The 20,064-nt window shown below is 44.8% G+C and overlaps 1 protein-coding gene across 1 annotated transcript in view; it reads left to right on the plus strand.

Annotated features, from left to right (window-relative positions):
* LOC148518155 (uncharacterized) overlaps window positions 1-20,064 on the plus strand; it is a 798,612-nt gene that overhangs the window by 645,433 nt on the left and 133,115 nt on the right. The window contains exon 7 of the mRNA XM_088477479.1: window positions 18,026-18,064. Within this exon, the coding sequence (XP_088333605.1) occupies window positions 18,026-18,064 (39 nt within the window). The remainder of the gene's footprint in view (window positions 1-18,025; window positions 18,065-20,064) is intronic.

Below are 20,064 nucleotides of genomic sequence, written 5' to 3' on the forward strand. Positions count from 1 at the left end.
AGCCCCCCCGATCCGAGTCCGATCCGAATCAGGCTCGACTTTTCCCGCCTGACTCGGATCTGAAATCGAGGCAAAATGTCATCATCCCGCCTTCCGAGTCTCGCGGGTTTTGGATCCTATATAAGGTACCCACGTCGGCGCCATTTTCTCACTCGGCTGTGGACAGTGAAGAGGGAGGGTGGGAGTTAGGGCTGTGTAGTGTAGTGTAGTGTAGTGCTGCTGTTGTCCACTACTTCAAAGTCCATAGGGGCTGGCTGTGTTGTGCTGTGCTGCTGTTGTTAATAGGGGCTGTGTCCACTACTTCAAAGTCCATAGGGGCTGGCTGGACTGTGTTGTGCAGTCAGTTCTCCATAGGGGCTGTGTCCACTCCAAAGTCCTGTGCAGTGTCCCAGTCCTAAAGAGGTGCTGTAGTGTTGTCCAGGGGGTGCTCTGTCCATCAGGGGTGCTCCCCCCAAGTGCTAAAAAAATAATATTTTTTCTGTGTTTGTGAATTGTGTGCGCAGTAGCTGCACGTGCATCAACAAAGTAGTGCCAAGCGTGCGCCTGTGTCATAAGTAAAGGGCCGGCTGGCTTGACCGTTAAAGGGTGCTGTAACCCCCGAAAGTACACTCCAGTCCAAACCAAAAAAAAATTATTTTCTGTGTTTGTGAATTGTGTGCGCAGTAGCCGCACGTGCATCAACAAAGTAGTGCCAAGCGTGCGCCTGTGTCATAAGTAAAGGGCCGGCTGGCTTGACCGTTAAAGGGTGCTGTAACCCCCGAAAGTACACTCCAGTCCAAACCAAAAAAAAATTATTTTCTGTGTTTGTGAATTGTGTGCGCAGTAGCCGCACGTGCATCAACAAAGTAGTGCCAAGCGTGCGCCTGTGTCATAAGTAAAGGGCCGGCTGGCTTGACCGTTAAGGGTGCTGTAACCCCCGAAAGTACACTCCAGTCCAAACCAAAAAAAAAATTATTTTCTGTGTTTGTGAATTGTGTGCGCAGTAGCCGCACGTGCATCAACAAAGTAGTGCCAAGCGTGCGCCTGTGTCATAAGTAAAGGGCCGGCTGGCTTGACCGTTAAGGGTGCTGTAACCCCCGAAAGTACACTCCAGTCCAAACCAAAAAAAAAATTATTTTCTGTGTTTGTGAATTGTGTGCGCAGTAGCCGCACGTGCATCAACAAAGTAGTGCCAAGCGTGCGCCTGTGTCATAAGTAAAGGGCCGGCTGGCTTGACCGTTAAGGGTGCTGTAACCCCCGAAAGTACACTCCAGTCCAAACCAAAAAAAAAAATATTTTCTGTTTGTGAATTGTGTGCGCAGTAGCCGCACGTGCATCAACAAAGTAGTGCCAAGCATGCGCCTGTGTCATAAGTAAAGGGCCGGCTGGCTTGACCGTTAAAGGGTGCTGTAACCCCCAAAGTACACTCCAGTCCAAACCAAAAAAAAATTTATTTTCTGTGTTTGTGAATTGTGTGCGCAGTAGCCGCACGTGCATCAACAAAGTAGTGCCAAGCGTGCGCCTGTGTCATAAGTAAAGGGCCGGCTGGCTTGACCGTTAAAGGGTGCTGTAACCCCCGAAAGTACACTCCAGTCCAAACCAAAAAAAAAATTATTTTCTGTGTTTGTGAATTGTGTGCGCAGTAGCCGCACGTGCATCAACAAAGTAGTGCCAAGCGTGCGCCTGTGTCATAAGTAAAGGGCCGGCTGGCTTGACCGTTAAAGGGTGCTGTAACCCCCAAAGTACACTCCAGTCCAAACCGAAAAAAAATTATTTTCTGTGTTTGTGAATTGTGTGCGCAGTAGCCGCACGTGCATCAACAAAGTAGTGCCAAGTGTGCGCCTGTGTCATAAGTAAAGGGCCGGCTGGCTTGACCGTTAAAGGGTGCTGTAACCCCCGAAAGTACACTCCAGTCCAAACCAAAAAAAAAATTATTTTCTGTGTTTGTGAATTGTGTGCGCAGTAGCCGCACGTGCATCAACAAAGTAGTGCCAAGCGTGCGCCTGTGTCATAAGTAAAGGGCCGGCGTGGATTGACCGTTAAAGGGTTCTGTAACCCCCAAAGTACACTCCAAACCAAAAAAATATATATTTTCTGTGTTTGTGACTTGTGTGCACTGTGGCTGCACGTGCATCAACAAAGGAGCAGCGCCAAGCGTGCGCCTGTGTCCCATAAGTAAAGAGCCGGCTGGCTCATTTCTTAAAGGGTGGTGTAACCCACAAAGTGCACTACTCTCCAGCAAAAATAAAAAAATATTTTCTGTGTTTGTGTGCGCTTTAGCCGCACGTATATATATCAATATAACATAAATGGAGGACCAAACTTTCTCTGATAAAAATAAAATAGGGAAAGATCAAGAACCACTTCCTACTAGTGCTGTTGCTGCTGCTGGGAGTTGTTCATCATCCCAGAGAGGAAGTAGGAACATCACTACTTTTACTAAACAATTGACCCTCCAACAGTCCCTAGCGATGAGGATGAAGTACGACAGCAGTCATCCTGAAGCAAAACGTATAACTGAGGCCTTGACTGCTATGTTGGTGTTAGACGTGCGTCCGGTATCCGACATTAGTGCAGTGGGATTTAGACAATTGATGGAGGTAGTGTGTCCTCGGTTCCAAATCCCGTCTAGATTCCACCTGCATCCTCAAAGCAGCAGCGACAAGCGTGCGTCTGTCTGTTAAAGGGTGGTGACACCCTCAAAGTGTGCTACACAAACAATTAAAATATTGTTCTTTTTTTTTCTGTCTTTGTGAAATGTGTGGGCTGTAGCCGCACCTGCATCCTTAAAGCAGCAGCGACAAGCGTGCGTCTGTCTGTTAAAGGGTGGTGACACCCTCAAAGTGTGCTACACAAACAATTAAAATATTGTTCTTTTTTTTCTGTCTTTGTGAATTGTGTGGGCTGTAGCCGCACTTGCATCCTCAAAGCAGCAGCGACAAGCGTGCGTCTGTCTGTTAAAGGGTGTTGTAACTCTCAAAGTGCTCCAAAAAATCAAAAACGATTTTTTTAATGTGTTTGTGACTTGTGTGCGATGTAGCCGCACTTGCATCCTCAAAGCAGCAGCGACAAGCGTGCGTCTGTCTGTTAAAGGGTGGTGACACCCTCAAAGTGTGCTACACAAACAATTAAAATATTGTTCTTTTTTTTTCGGTCTTTGTGAAATGTGTGGGCTGTAGCCGCACCTGCATCCTTAAAGCAGCAGCGACAAGCGTGCGTCTGTCTGTTAAAGGGTGGTGACACCCTCAAAGTGTGCTACACAAAGAATAAAAATATTCTTCTTCTTTTTTCTGTCTTTGTGAATTGTGTGGGCTGTAGCCGCACTTGCATCCTCAAAGCAGCAGCGACAAGCGTGCGTCTGTCTGTTAGAGGGTGGTGTAACCCTCAAAGTGTGCTCCACAAACAATAAAAATATTCTTTTTTTTTTTCTGTCTTTGTGAATTGTGTGGGCTGTAGCCGCACTTGAATCCTCAAAGCAGCAGCGACAAGCGTGCGTCTGTCTGTTAAAGGATTACATCGGTGACAGCATCCAAGTAGGCATGTCAGACAGTCCGTACCTGTACTGGCAGGAAAAAGAAGCAATTTGGAGGTCCCTGTACAAACTGGCTCTATTTTACCTGAGTTGCCCCCCCTCCAGTGTGTACTCCGAAAGAGTGTTTAGTGCAGCCGGGAATCTTGTTAGCGAAAGGCGTAGGAGGTTGCTTCCACAAAATGTGGAGAAGATGATGTTCATAAAATGAATGATCAACTCTTCCAGGGAGACCAGCCTCCAGAACGTACAGAGGGACCTGTGGTTCCAGCAGGGACGAATTAATACTCTGTGAGGATGAGGATGTACATAACACTGAAGAGGGTGAGGAATCTGTGGATGAGGAGGATGAGGACGACTTCTTGCCTCCGTAGAGCCAGTTTGTGCAGGGACAGATTAATTGCCAGCTTGTTTTGTGGGGGCCCAAACGAACCAATCATTTCAGCCACAGTTGTGTGGCAGACCCTGGCGCTGAAATGATTGGTTTGTTAAAGTGTGCATGTCCTGTTTATACAACATAAGGGTGGGTGGGAGGGCCCAAGGACAATTCCATCTTGCACCTCTTTTTTTTCTTTGCATTATGTACAGTTTGGGGCCTAGTTTTTCAATGCCATCCTGTCTGCCACTGCAGTTTCACGCCTAGATGGGTCACGTGTTTGTGCCGCCCACTCGTGTCGCTTAGCATAGTCATCCAGCTACCTCGGTGCAACCTTTTGGACATAAAAACACTATTGTGAGGTGTGAGGTATTCAGAATAGACTGGAAATGAGTGGAAATTAAGGTTATTGAGGTTAATAATAGCATAGGAGCAGAAAAACCTACAAATTCTGTGATTTTAGCTGTTTTTATGCTTTTTTTCAAAAAAATACAGATCCAAAACACAAAACCCAGAACCCAAAACATGGAAGGGTGATTTTGGCAAAACCAATCCAGATCCAAAACACGAAGAAAGATCCAGATCCAAAACCAAAACACAAAACACGAAAAGTGGCCGGTGCACACCCCTAGTTACAACGCTGTCCCTACAGCAGCCTGGAGCATCCTGAGGATGCTCTGGGCATTGCTGTAATCACCCGCTCCTAGCGCCGGGTGCAGGCCATACCCTGTGTTACATTATATGGAGGGGGCGTGGCCTGCATTGTGCGCCGGGAGTGGTAGCTACAGCACTGGTAAAAGTACTAGTGGCAAGGCTCATAGGATTTGGAGCAGCTGTCCCTGCACCAGAGCATGAATGAATTGCTTTGGGAGAGTCAGATCCTTAATATTCATCATGATGCAACCGCAAATAATAATGGCTAGTCCCCTACAGCAGCATCTCCTACCCTTTTGCATCAGGGGGCTGCTGGTCTGGCCGGCTGGGTCCCGGCACCTGTGCAATGGATTGGCAGTCGCAGTGGGAGAAAACGCCTCCCCTGGGGCTGCCTGTCCTGTGTGTGACTAGCAAGTAGCGTTTTCAACGGGAAGCCACTGCCATTCACAGTGTAGCCAGTGCAGTCACGGACTGCAACTGTCTCACTGAAGTGGCAGATTTTACCGAGGGGGTGGGGGAACTGCGACCAGGGCTGCCATCAGAAAACGTGGGGTCTGGTACTGACAATGAAAGCCGGGCCCCCCGGGGGATGGCGCAGAGGTGGGTGGAGCTATGTATAATATGGGAGGAACTACACAGGGGGGTGTTGGACGTCAATTATGCATAACCCAGTTTAAAAATTCTCAAAGTTTTGGGTGGGGAAGGCAGGATGGGCATGGGGGGCACAGGGCTGGGAAGACTGGACTAGGGGTGCACAAGGCAGGGAAGGCTGCACCTTAATTGGGAGGGCACAGGGCAGGGAAAGCTGGCTGGACTAGGGGGGGGGAGGCTAGGTACACTAGGGGGGAGGCACAGGGCAGGGAAGGCTGGACTGGGGAGGGGGACAGGGCAGGGAAGGCTTGCTGTACTAGATGGAGGGGCACAGGGCAGGGACTCCTACCTTGTTTATTCAGCGGGCCCAAGAACAGCAGTGCAGAATATATGAATCGACAGCCGGGGAGACACAGCACCGCTGGCGGTATTTGAAATATGACGCTGCCGCGAGCCAATCACAGCTCGCAGACCGGCAGCCAATCAGGAGCAGCCGCAATGGCTGCTCCTGATTGGCTGCTGGTCCGCGAGCTGTAATGTCTTGCGGCTGGCACTATATTTCAAATACCGCTGGCGGCGCTGTGTCTCCCCGGCTGTCGATTCATATATTCTGCACTGTTGTCACCCGAGCCCCCGCTCTCTCCAGCCCTGGCAGTCCCCTCCTGACGGTGGCTCTGGCTGTGGCCATGCAGTCCCTAGGTAAAATATGCCACTGGTCCACTATAATGTTTATTCAGTGCAGTCATCATGTGATTACATTAGACAGAAGGTGCCCTTGCCTGAAATAACGTATATTCTACTCTTCACCTGTGTCTTTTAAGGTTGCAGACTGTGAGACATTGATAAGGAAAACTGAGATGTCATATAGCAATGTGCACCATAGTGATTTTCTTCTATGAACTAAACAAAATGCCAATTAATCCAGTGAAACCATGTATTTCCATTTGCCAGTTGGCATGACTGGGCACCATTACCAGATTAGTTTACAAAAGCTGGCATTGTCTCTCTCCATAGATTTCAGTGGAGAGGTTGTTCCTATGTAACATAATAAATTGTTTGGAAATACTGTTAAAAATAATTACCAGGAGAACAAATTTCACAAGTAACCTAGCACAGGCCAAGAATATTGAAAGATACTTTATCAAAAGTGCAAATAACTCTATAAATGAGCGCTTACACATTTTCTCTGGCATGTCTGCTATTTTGCATTATAAGAAAATGCTATTTTAGGATTGGGAGTCAGACTTCCATCAGTCAGGATGTTTTCTGGCTCAGTGATCACTGCGCACATAAGTGACAGTTTATTTGTTATATTTTACATGTATTACGCATGAGGTGTCTCGGGCTATTTGACAGTGACTGCCATGGCTGCTGTCACTTTGCTTATTATGTTTCTTTGTAATTTAAGGCATGCTGGTTCCTTTGTGCTTTTAGAATGATGAAATATCAGTGATAAGCGCACTAAAGCCAGGGCCGCATATTGAATTAATTGTCTGCTGCTCTGTCCATTGTGGCGTTTGAGAGCCTGTTGTTCTTTTGGATTCGCATTGATTTTGGATTTGCAGGATTCCTGTTAATACAGTTGAAAGTGTTCTTTCTCTATTCTGAGACGCACCGAGGATTAGAATTCCAAGGAGTTTTTTTCTCATTTTGAAGTAATTCATAAAGGCTGCAGGACCATACTTAAATGCACATAGTATAGGGGAGACTTTGCAGTTACTTTATTTTTCCCCCAAGACTCACGTTACACCCTAACATATTTCTATCTTTATTAGTCTACTAAGGTGTATGTCATTACTTACAGTATATACATTTAAAACTTTTTTGCCTGGCCAGGTATCAGGTTCATAGTAACGTCCGAGGGGTGCTGTGTGCATAGGGCACACAGGCCCCAAGAGCCCCGCTGTCTCTGGCAAGCTGCCCCCCCTCCTTCCATCTTCATCATGCACATAAGGTAGCAAAGGATCTGTCATCGAGCCAGAGTGCCATCTTTCTGAAGATGTCACTGGTAAGATGGCGCCAAATAGGGGGGGCGGGACTTCTTACTAGCACCAGTTAGACTAGGTATGATTTGGAGGCAGAGTGTACCTATTATAGATACACCTATGCTTAGTCGCCGTTGAAGTTGCCTTAAGACCTTTTTAATACTAGCAAAATGTTATAGAAAACACATGCCAACAAGCATGTTTTTAGAAAACATCGATTTTGCTGGAAATAAATTCAGCATTGATCATTTATGGACAAAAGTACCCTGAAAACCTGTAGTGCTTCTTTATGTGCCCTGAGGTGCATACCTTTGCCTGACAAATGCATTTTACGGTGCATAACTGCTTCCTAGATATGAAAACACCATGGAGATCTCAGTGCGTAGTTTTAAATGGGGTTGGCAAATACACTGCAAACTGTGAGGGTTGGGAACAGTAATCACATCAAAAAATGTATTATCATAGCAACCTATCAGATTCTAGCTATTGTCATCTAGAAGGTGCTAGATAAATGAGAAGTAGAATCTGATTGGCTGCTATGGGCAACATCTCCACTTCTAAAAGCTCTCACTTTAGTAAATATACCCCTTAGAGCCTACAGTACTTCTTTATCTGTTTCTGTGTTTTCTTCTTAAATACTTCCCACTTTACGATCATGTTTGGGGTTTTCACCTCCGAGTCAGGACCCGTGGACTGGGCTGACGAGTCATAGCGGAATAATGGTGGATGAATCAGAGATCTACTCATAGATGAGACCCATGTGGTAAATGCCTGGTGCCTTCATAGAGGTCAGTGACAACTGGAAGGCTCCCAGTCTGTCCCTGGAACCAATTGAGTGGAACTCAACCCTTTACCCTGAATACAGGGATAAGGGGCCAGAACCAGTGTTTGAGAACTCAGGGAACAGAGCAGCGAGTAATACAGGCAATCGATAGTCTGTCTGAAATCTGCTAAAGGATGCTGACAAGCGATTACCAGAGCTGAGTCACTGGAACCTAAACCCTCAAAGAGGACTCTAGATCCAATACCCAGTCCCCAGCAAACAGAGTGAATGCTGAAGCAGAGACTCCCCGCAAACCGCAACACTCCAAGGGGTATATTTACTAAAATGCGGGTTGTTAGAAGTGGAGATGTTGCCTATAGCAACCAATCAGATTCTACTTATCATTTATCTAGCACCTTCTAGAAAATAATAGCTAGAATCTGATTGGCTGCTATGGGCAACATCCCCACTTCTAAAAACATACACTTTAGTAAATATACCCCTAAGAGAGGAGCCTCAGGACAGCAACCACCATTAATAGTGAGTAGAGAGTCCAAAAGTAGGTCAGGAGCTACGGTTCTGAGTTTAAGCAATATAATTTCAGGGCAGAAATGTAATCTGATGTACAGTGTAGTCCACTTAAACCCCACAATAAGCAGGAGAGTTGTACTCAGGGTACTTGCTTGTAGTCAGGATCACTGTAGGCTGAAGATTTGGCACTTGAAGCACTAGGAAAGTCTATATGATGTCTAGGAGACTTCGAACTAATATACAGGCTCATATCCTAGATAACTCACAGGTTTGGACCACACTTTGTCCCAGATAGGAACTGGAGGTTGCAGACATAAAACTGGAATGGAACTGGAAAATTGACCGGGCTGGAACTGGAGGTAAACAACAATGGAACAGGAGACTTGGACCAGACTGGGACCGGAGGGAATAGTAGCTTAGATGGAGTGGGAATCAGAGGCTTGTACCGGAATGGACCCGGAGGCTTAAAAGGAATGAGACCGTAGCTGGACCGGAGTGGAACCAGAAACTTGATGTGTAATGGGACTGGAGAGAACAGCAGCCTAGCCATAGTGGAATTAGTGACTTGAACTGGGCTGGGACTGGTGCTTTAATACAGGCTGGTAAGGTGCAGGCTGGAAGCTGGACATATTGTAGCACAGTGCTGCAGAGTGGATGGAGCAGCGGCCTGTAGGGATCCAGTAGTCAGCAGCGCAGGTTCAGGCAGTGAATCAGAGGTAGTACCTACTCTCTGGTGAGTGAGATCACAGGCATGTAAAAAACCACATTGTTCCGACAATGTCCTAGTGGCAGATGCAGGCTTGAATAGAACGCTCTTGTCAGGGATAGGAGGGGGCGGTCATGTGAGCGCAGCAGATAGGTAGAGACTGGATACTAGTGCTCACCTGATCAGAGTCAACATGGCTGCGCTTCCATGCGCTTCCATGTGTCACATTTCTATGTTTTCATTTATTACATTAGCAAAGAGCAACTAGAAATGCAATCCACAAAAGTGCAACTCTGATAGTGCTACGCATGTCCCATACGATAGAAATGGCGGTGAAGTTAAGTAAAGGGCATCAGGTCCTATTGTAAAGCAGTAAACGCTCCCATAAACTCTCCTGTTTCATTTTTCCCCATTTGATATGCTTGTTGTGCAAACACTCTTGTGAGTGTACTTTGTTCTTTAACCCCTTTGCCGCTGAGATTTTTCTCACCCCTGTGTTGAGCCTATTTAGGCAGTTTTTGGTCTAGTCACCAGAGAGAGAGAGATTTTGTTTTCAGAAGACTAGGTTTTGCTAGTCCATCTTTGCACAGCATGGAATGTTTACCCAGTATAGCCAACACATTGTTTGCAAGAACGTGTCGTAAAAGCAAATTTGTATAGTTTTTTCCCCCCTCGAATCATCACAAAGAAATACTTTTAAGTTTTCGCTTCAGCATTAAACGACCTTTCCAGATTCAGGTTTTCGTAATAAAATCTATACTTAAATATTCTTTTATTTTAGCTAGTTCGAAAGCACTGCATGCATAATGTACACAAAAATATAGTAGCCTAACATGGAATGCCATTTTGAAAGGAAGACAACCTACCACATAAAAGAAGGAGAACCCTGTGTTTATTGATGTCAGGAAGGAGGAGATCTGAGCATTTGAACCACAGAATTTCTGGACTTCTTAATACTCTCTATAGTAAAGGTGTAACTATACATAGGGGGTCATTCAGACCCGCTCGTGACCGGCAGTACGCTCGCAAGCTGGTCGATGTTGCCCCACTGCGCATGCGCACGACGGAGAGAGCTCCGTCGTGCACATGCACGAGACCCGGCCATCGACGGGCTCTCCATCGTATCGGGTCTCGCACCAAAGGGGGCGTGAAGTCGATGTTGATTGACAACACGTTCCCTTTGGTGGGCGTGCCGGGGGCGTGCCAGCCAGACTGAGGCATTCCCATGGGAACGCCTACCGTCTCAAGCCGGCCCCACTGACATCACAAGTGATGTCAGTGGGAGTGATTTTGGCTCTGATAGAGCCAAAATCACATGTAAAACAAATTTTTTTGGGAGGCACCACCAACTTATAAATATTTTGAGAATCTTATTTTGATTTCTATTATGTTGGTTTGTGTTATTGCGTTATAGTGACTCTCTTTAAGTGTCACTCAAATTTAACCACTAGTGCGGTCTCATTCCTCGGTTTGCATAGAGCCAAAATCACTCCAGGGCTTGCGGCAGCGAGACCCTACCGCAGGGTCTCCGTCGCAAGCCCGATGGTCGCGATGGTCAAGACCATCGCGACCATCATCATGGACGCTCGCTATAGCTGTGGGTGGTAACCCACAGCTATGCAAGCGTCCATGAGGACGCTCCTAAAACAGGTAGGAGGGCCCTGATTCAGAGCGAGCGCTCTGGTCAGAGCTTTCAGCTCTGAATCAGGCCCTTAGTGTACTAAGGGGGCACATCATTTGAATACCCCTCTTTTACATGATTGTCTTTACGCCCTCAAAGTCTGTTGGCACCAGGATAGGGAGGACGGGCATATTAGCACCTCCCACTTGTCCAGGCTCATCTGGAATTTCTATATTGCATGATGCAATTGTCTGGTGATCACAAAGAGACCTCTTCATTCGAAAAAGAGACTTCTGTCTTTTAAACAAGGGTACCTCTGAGTTTATTAAGACCAGGATACTTGAATATCTTAATTAGTTATACAATGCAGGGATACTGTATTCTCCGGTTATCATACATGATCACCAGAGAATAATTTCTCAGGGCCACATAATCTGGGGGCACCTCTGAACCTGTGGGTGCTATAAGTGGGCAGATAAAGTAATTTCAGTGCAAAAGTATATTAGTTAATTATTTTACCTAAATTTGAACTTAAAAATGTAAAATTGTGTTACAAAGCAAACGACATGAGTTGGAGGCTTCTTGTCGCACATCAGGGTTCCAAACCCCCTTGTCTCATCCCGCAGTGCTGCCTCACGGCTATTGGTGCTTTTTCTGGCTGCTGGAGACATCCCTGAGCTCCATTCCTGCAAACCAGCAGAGTAGTTGGCGTTCTTGCGGAGTCCTCTCCCGCGCTGGCGAAGCATGGGAGCCGCCATCTTGGCCACTATCACCTGACTGTCTGACTGCCAACCAGGTCCTACTATCTGCTCACCTGATCTGCTCAGCCTATCATGGACAAGGGTGCCCTATTTAACTCAGCTCTGGCAGTGCACCCATTGCCAGAACAACTTCTCTCCATCATGATACCTGTTCCTGGTGTGCCTGCATCTGTTCCAGTCATTTCCTGCTTGTGCGCTGACTTTGGACCTGATTCAGCACAGATCGCAACTGCGTAATCGCACACAATTAATCACCAAAAATATGTAAATGTCTGTCACCACTAAGCCAACATAGAGACGCCCACTACTGCCTTCTCACATCCGTAATACCTCGCAGTTCTGCGTATACATCGGTAACAGAGAACAATGGCCCCTCATGCACAATTACAGCAGCTCTGACCTGTCTCAGAATTTCTTGTCGCACGCACTGCAATTGCCTGCTCAGAGTACTCAGGCTGCGTAGGCATTCGCAGTGACTGATTTATGCACGCCCATGCAACGGCGTTCAAACGGACAGAAATGCCTTCTTTTCCCCAACCACTCCCATGTTACCACCACCAAACGTTCCCGGCCTGTCACTCACTCTGCGATGGATTCCACAGTGCATCCATAATCGCAGTGCGATTTCCGCACACACGCAGTGCATATGCATGGGCTGCACGAAACAGTCGGCCGATCTGCATTTTCAGTGGGATGTTGTGTGTTCTCCAAAGTGTAGATAAACATGTTTTGTGCGGTTCTGCACATTTGAAAGTAACACAATAAAAATATTAAATACAACAAAAGGCATGAATGAGACACAGCTCCTTTGTCCTATAATCATCTTCATCACCAAGATTTATTGTTGGGGTCTCACAGGGTTTGCAGAACCACACAGTCAGCAATACACAAAGCAGAACAAAGTAGCGTGAATATGTGCCAGTTACATCATAGGATCAAGAGAGCAAACAACTGCACCGGTAATAAGGCGATACAAGATGATACATTAGAAAATAGCAATTAGTAGACACAAAACAGAACATAAAGAAACATTTCCATGAGGACAAAGAGGTGAGGACAGGATATGGGAGATAGAGAGGGTTCTGCATGTCTTTCATAATTAGCCAGATTGTCTAATGGGAAAAACAGATGTGTTTGTGTGTTGGAAAAGTTGCTTAAATTAAATGGGCAGGCCAAAGGAACACAGATTAGCAGCAGGACAGTATGGATTTACAATGTAGACTGAACATTTTGGCAAAATGACTGCAGAATAACACAGATACAGTATTTGATTTGTTGTATGCAATACCCCTGTATTGTGCTGTGTTGTGCTTTGGGTCGTGTCCAGAAAGGATCATGGAATATATTATTCTAGGTTTACAGGGAAATCAGGGTTCCTTTTCTTCCTTTGTCTTCTCAATATATTATTCTACCAATATAAGAAAATAGTGCAATAACAGATAAACAGTTATCTCCATGACAACAAAAACATTGCTAAAAACAAACCACCATAATAACCAATAAGTGTGTTTTTTAATTTACCATTCATCAATCATGTGCCTTAAACAAGGTGACCACAATTACATTTTTACATGCATTACAGATCATAATAAAGCTATTCAAAGGTCTGCTTTAATTATATAGAACAAACTCTGTGTTTAATCCTCTGTTTTGTCTTTATAGTTCATCTGCTTCCCGAATACTTACAATAAACTGCAAATCTGTTACCCCTAATATGTTACAGTCATTAAACTTTGCATAATCCTATTCCTATAGCAGCACAGTCCTCTTAACACATGAAACCTTGTGATATAGGGCAAATTGAATGTTTTTTTTATTGCATAACTGAGAATGTGCAAATTACTAATAAATGCCTAATAAAAACTAGTATTTATTTGTTCGTACTGTTTACCCTACATTGTCAAAAAAAAAGTGGAATAGCTAGAATGCATAAAACAAATAATAATGTACACAGAGCTGGATTATGGCTTTCAGAAATCTATTATTTTTTTCTCTACAAAATGCTTCTGCTCCCCCTGCTGGATATTATGTGATTTACCAGCTTTTGGTTTGTGTGTCGTTGGAACACAGGCCCATCCATCTGCCCGTTAGTATATTAAACAGTGACATTATCTAATGTTAAAATTCATAGTACATGCATCATGTTTCCCTTAAAATTCAATGTATTTCATTTCAAGACTGCACGGGAGGGAGGAAACTCTTGCAGGGATAAAGAGATATACCAGTTGAGAGCAGGGAATATCTCTGTGGTATGCAGAAACATGTGTTTAATATTATATCAGCCTCTTTGCAGATTTCTGGGAATGAATTTCCTTTTCGTCCCATTCAAACCATTCCATGAGCTCCGTTTAATAGATCTATGTGAGTGTTCTGAATCAAGGCACAAAGGATGGCTGAATGATTACAAAAGCAGCATGCAGCGTGGCTGAACCCAGGATTATGAGTCTAGCAGAAAGCTCTGTACTGGTTGGAGCAGCACATATTGTGATGATCACTTCAATCATAAGGGTGTAGATAACAGCGGTGTGATTGTCTTATGCCTAGAGATCTCCCCCTGATGTCTGTAAGACTAACCCCCCCCCCACACACACACACACTCTCCCTCGTGGCTGTTTCATGTGCAGCCACTGCCTGATAAATCGTTTCAATCTGGAAAGTGCAGAAAGGAGAATATGAATTAACTGTGGAACTTTGAAGAGAACAGAATTTATGTCATTTGAATATTTGCCAGTGTCTTCCATTCGGCATGTAATGTTGGGTTTTCTCCCATATCTCATGATGGATAACTCATTAGCATCAGTGTTTTGCTTTAAATGAGAGTGTTGTTTTTATAGTTAAAGCTTCAGCTGCTCCTTGCTGTATAATAAAACTGAATTGTAAAAAAAACCAAACACAAATATGCTGTAATTGGAAAATGTATAACAGGGCACCGCAACCTGCATGTTACTGTTACCTAGACGGGGCTGCCAGGGGCTGGTCGCACATTGCCTTTTAGCAATTTTTTTTTTCTGCAGAGCCATAAACAGCCAGGTTACAGATCTGCCCCATCCTCCTGCCTCACATGCCGCTAACTGGCTGTTTTATTGTGGAAAAAAGCTCTGTGCAGTCCAGTTGTACCCAGCAGGAATGAACTAGGGTGACACAAATGCAAGAAACATCTGAATCCCCTTGCAAAACTCTCATCATTTTGAAGCCTATCAACTAATCTGATCATGTTTAAAAAGCTTAGACAATATACAATATATATATATATATATATATATATATATATTTATATGTGTGTATATATTGGTTGATATGGACAACATCTCCACGACTATAGACTCACACATTAGTAAATATACCCCTCAGAGAGGGAGAGAGTTTCAATGGTAGGGAGCAGCACAGGCAAAATCTTGGAGGCAGTAGTGGGAGGAGTGAGCAGCAGGGGCGTATTTATAATGGGTGCAGGGCACACGGGTCTGTGGGGGCACGCACCGCACACCCTGCACCAATATTATAATTACCTCTCCGGAGTCCCACATCGCTGCGCTGTAATAAACGGCTGAAAAATGGCCGCTGTAGCCATTTTCCCGTTGTTTGCGCATGTGCAGTACAGGGAAAATGGCCACCATGGCCATTTTTCCGGTGACCTGCGCATGTGCTATAGACTCTGGGCACACTCTAGTGCGCAGAGTCTATTAGTGCGGCACTGGCCGCGCACCGCTCTGTGTGCAGCCATCTGCCGGACGGAGAGGAGGGGGCCTGTGACGGACTCTGCTCACAGGCCCCCTCCTCTCTAGAAACGCCCCTGGTGAGCAGCATGGGCAAAATCTTGGAGGCGTTAGTGGGAGGAGTGAACAGCATGGGCAAAATCTTGGAGGCGGTAGTGGGAGGAGTGAGCAGTAGGGTTTGTAGTAGAGGTAAGGCAGATGTAGTACGTATGGAAAAATAGAAAAGCTAGGCAGCAGCATCGAGGATAGATTAGAGCGGAGACAGGTGGGAAACAGGGAGGTCAGATAAGAGGAGGTTACAGTAGTCTAGTCTAGAGATGACCCGTGAGTGACTGAGGGACTTAGTTGCCTCCAGTGTGAGAAAGGATCTTATCCTGGAGATATTTCTGAGATGGGAATGGCAGGTCTGAGAAAGGTACTGAATGTGTGGTTTAAAGGAGATTAAAAAGTTAAGAATAACTCCAAGACAGCGCACTTGGGGGCTAGAGCAGATGGTGGTTCTGACAAAAAATAATGAAATTAAGGGAGGTAAGTAGGACGGTAGGAAAAGATTAGTAGGAGGATAGGAAATATCATCAGCTTAGTCTTAGACATATTAAGTTTATGAAAGTGTTGCAATATCCAGGCAGGAGAAAATAGCAGAGAGACAGTTTGAGTACTAGAAGAGGAGAGAGGAAAAAAGGTCTGGAGAGGAGAAATAAATCTCAGTGTCATCAGTAAAGGAATGATATTCGAGACCAAAAGAGCTGATGAGCTCACCTAATGAGGATATATAAAGGGAGAATAGAACCTAACCTTGGGGGCCACCTACTGCTAGTGAAAGTGGGGGGGAAGTGGAGTCATGAGAGGAGACAGAGAAGGAATGGTCAGAGAGGTAGGAGGACAGCTAGGAGAGGGCAGTATCAAATAGACTGAGGGAGTGAAGGATTTGCAGGAGGATTGGGTGGTCCACGGTGTCAAAAGCAGCAGAGAGGTCAAAGAGGATAAGCACAGAGTAGTGGCCCTCGGATCTGGCAGCAAGGAGATCATTGCTGACTTTAGTGAGGTGGCTACTGGCATGGTTGCCGACATTCTGGCTGCCCCTTCCGGGAGGGAGTAGCCAGATCGGCATGGCAGGGGGGCGTGGCCGTAGCAAGAGGGCAAGGATGGACAGCTTACTGTCATTGTGGGTGGAGTGGGGGCCGGGGCTACACAATAGTGCCATTTTGCCCCCGCCCCCGCTACACAATGCTGATATTATAGGCATTGCGAAGCAGGGGTGAGGCCAAAATGACGCGCCACCGCCCCCCAAAGCTGTGGAGGTTTCTCGGGTTATCGTGGGGGGGGATCGACAACTTGCCTTTCCGGGGAGCCGGGAGCGGCATTCCATATTCGGGAGCTCTTGGCCGAATCAGGAGGGTAGGCAAGTATTATCTGATGTACTGTTAAATAAACCAATCCCTGGTTCAGCCATTCATTGTGTGGACTTACATCCATCACACACCGCTGACACCTATCAACACCATAGGTTCTGCCAAGATAAACAGCATATTACCAGCTTCCTAAGTCTCCAGTCGCTTGTGTTTCCTTGTGTAATTTTTGCCAAATTTACAGTAATTTGGCAAATAAGAGAAACGTCCAGCATCTGGCCTATTCCTAGTATAATCAGTATACATAAGTGTGTTTGTATCAGCATACAGTGGTTGTAGTAGAAATGTAAAATCTGTTTTCAATGAAATTTATTATTAAAATATTACCATGTCGGCTTAGTGGCAGCCAGCTTCCCGGCATGTCTCTCATGTGTGACCCGGCTATCTGACTCATGCATGTGCAGAAGAAATTAAAGTCCAGGGCAAGGAGGTTTCTGGCGGCACATATATATATATACCGCTTTGACAGTGTTAGCCTTTGGGTTATACAGTAGGTACTGTAGGGAGAAGCCCTATTTCCAGCCATGTGAGTTAGAGCTTTCCTATGTTTAATAAATACTGTAGGCCCCTGAGAGCTTATTTACTCAAAATACATAGGAAAGCATCTACTGTATCTACTGTCTTGTTTGGGGAGGTATATATTTAGAAGCATATTATAATTTATAATATAAAACTAAGCCATGAGATTCAGATTGTGTATTCGGTCATATGATTAATTCTTGTGTATTTTACATCACAACTTATTGTCAGATTATCATATGTTTTGGATGTACGTACAGTAACACACACACTATATATATATATATATATATATATATATATATATATATATCCCTGATGACGGGCTTGTGCCCGAAATGGTCGTCGGATTAAACGTTGTTTATATCAAATCAAGATGTGGAGTGCCGCCATTTGTTACCTATATATTGGGCTACTTGGCCCATGGAAGGCACCTACGCTTATACATATTTTTTACTCTGACGAGTGCCGGGATTTTGTCTACCATTTTATATATATAATACAATATAAAGTATATGAGCCCAATCACGTTTTGCTTTGACAGTACATCCAGTCTTCCAATGCCTTGTGCTGCCTTTTCACAGCATTTTCCTTGCTATTCGATCAATATATTCACTCAGTGTATTTTGTATAAGATACACACTTTTGCTTTCTGTGTTTGGTGTGTTCACTTGAAAATGCAACACATAAAGATGTATACTAACCAGTGAAGCAAATTAAACCCATGTTACTTGTTATTTACTTGGACTGATTTTAGATGTTCACAAATACACATCAACATTAATCAATTTATTACTTAGTACATTTCAGTGTCGTATTAATTATTTAGCATTTTCTAGTAAGCGGTAAGTACTAGTTCTAATCTTATTGTTCATGTATTTTTAACAGCAGCTGTAGAAGACATCAAAGAACCTGCTCAAGATTCAGGTCAGAAGATAATTTGCACCAAGTTGTTGTTGTTATTATTGTTGCTTTTATTATTGTTATAATTATTATTCTTATGCATTATTTTAATATTTATTTTGTTATATATAAGAAATTTCTGTGAAGGTGGGAGGAAGAGGTGGTATCTCTGCTATTGTACATTGTGATGCTTCCTCCAAGCTTGTAGTATTGTGTGTTGTGCTGTCATTCGCTGTTCTATGCCATCTATAGACTAGTCATGCAGGATTTCACTGTGTACTGCTGTACATATTGTGATGACTAATACATTTTGTTATTGCCTTTGGGAGGCAGGATTTTTAGTTAATTAAGAAACAAGAATTTTGTATAGCGCATTTGTAAATTGATCTTCATAAACTCATGTTAAGATAATGAAATAATAAGCAATTTCACTTTATTTTATTGTTAGGAGATTTTTCACCATAATGAATACTGGCACATAACATATTTACTTTTTGGATAGTATTCATAAACAGATAAACAATATTCCTATAATAAGGGGTGTGGTATATAACAACTTGATGATGTTGATATGGTTGCTATGTCAACATTGAATATGTTGACGTGTTTATGATGTCGTAATTGACCGTGGTGACATTCAGCATGCCAACTCTGATAAAATGTGGCCATTGTTGTAAAATCTTTTTACTGTCACTTTATCCTTAACCCCAACGAGGGATGTAGTTATGAGACTTACGGCCGCAATGCCGCCGGTTTAAATCCCGATGGGGAAAGCCCGACAAGGAATTTAAGATTGGCGTCAAAATACTGATGTCTATCTTAATCCCGACGCCGGAACACATAAGGATGCCAGCCTGAACGTGGTAAGTCCGGGGCTCCCTTAGTGTTAGCCGCGGGGGGATGGAGGGTTAGGTTTAGATAGCATAGCGGTGTTAGCATTAGGTTTTGGGGGGGAGGTTAGGGTTAGGCACCCCTAGGGGGGAGGGTTGGGCACCAATGGGGGGGGGGGTTAGGCACTAAGGGGGGGGTTAGGTTTAGACACGAAGGGGGGAAATTTAGGTTTAGGCACTAATGGGGAGGGTTAGGGTTAGGCTACAAGAAGGGAGGGTTAGGGGGAGGAGGAAGGTAAGTATACTTACCTGACTCCTGTCGGGATACCAACTATAGGGATGCGGCTGTCGGTATTTTGGCAGGAGGCATCCCCCTCAACCGTAGTGTCCACATTTATTCACATTGTTGACATTTCATATGTTGACATTGTCTCCATGTTGACATTTTAACGCTGTTGACGCCACAACTGTTGACATTGTGAATGCTGACTTGGGGCCTGTTTCAGAGATGGCGCAATGGTGATTTTTACGCAGATCGAGCAATTTTTTGACACTGCGCATGCGTATAAGTCGCAATGCGCACACATGATTGGTTTGCGTTTACATTTTCACTGAGGATCCTCTCGCAAAGTGAGTGACAGATAGTCAGCGATAGGGGGTGGTAACAAGGTTGGTCAGAAAAACGCTGGCGTGTCTAACCATGTGAACACCGTTTCATGGGCGTGCATAAATTAGCCATTGTGATTACATTCGCAGCATGACAGCTCTCAGTGTGCGACGAGAGCTGCAGTGTTTGTGGCTGGTCAGACCCATCACCGATATTGATGCAGGCATGTGAGCAACGTCATACACAGATGAGAAAGCAGCAGTGGGCGTCCCTATGCTCGGGTGATTTTTGCAGTCATTAGCATACAAAATCGCATGCTGTGATCGCATTAGTTTCCATCTCTGAATCAGGCCCTTATTGACTACATACCTATAATGAAAATGCATTGGCAGTTTATGAATGTATGCCTTGTCCTGGGCAAATTAGGACACTGAAAGCGTGGTTACATGTACAGAGGTCGCAATTCCGACCGCATTGCCCCCAGCCCTGTGCTTGTGAGAGCAGCTGTCAACTCATCATTATCAACGTTCATTTGCGACAGCTCCATCTGGGCTGCAGTAGATCCAACTAATATCGGACGTCGCAGC

Source organism: Taudactylus pleione, unplaced genomic scaffold (genome assembly GCF_031769625.1).
Source record: "Taudactylus pleione unplaced genomic scaffold, aTauple2 ptg000201l, whole genome shotgun sequence".
NCBI lineage: Eukaryota > Metazoa > Chordata > Amphibia > Anura > Myobatrachidae > Taudactylus > Taudactylus pleione.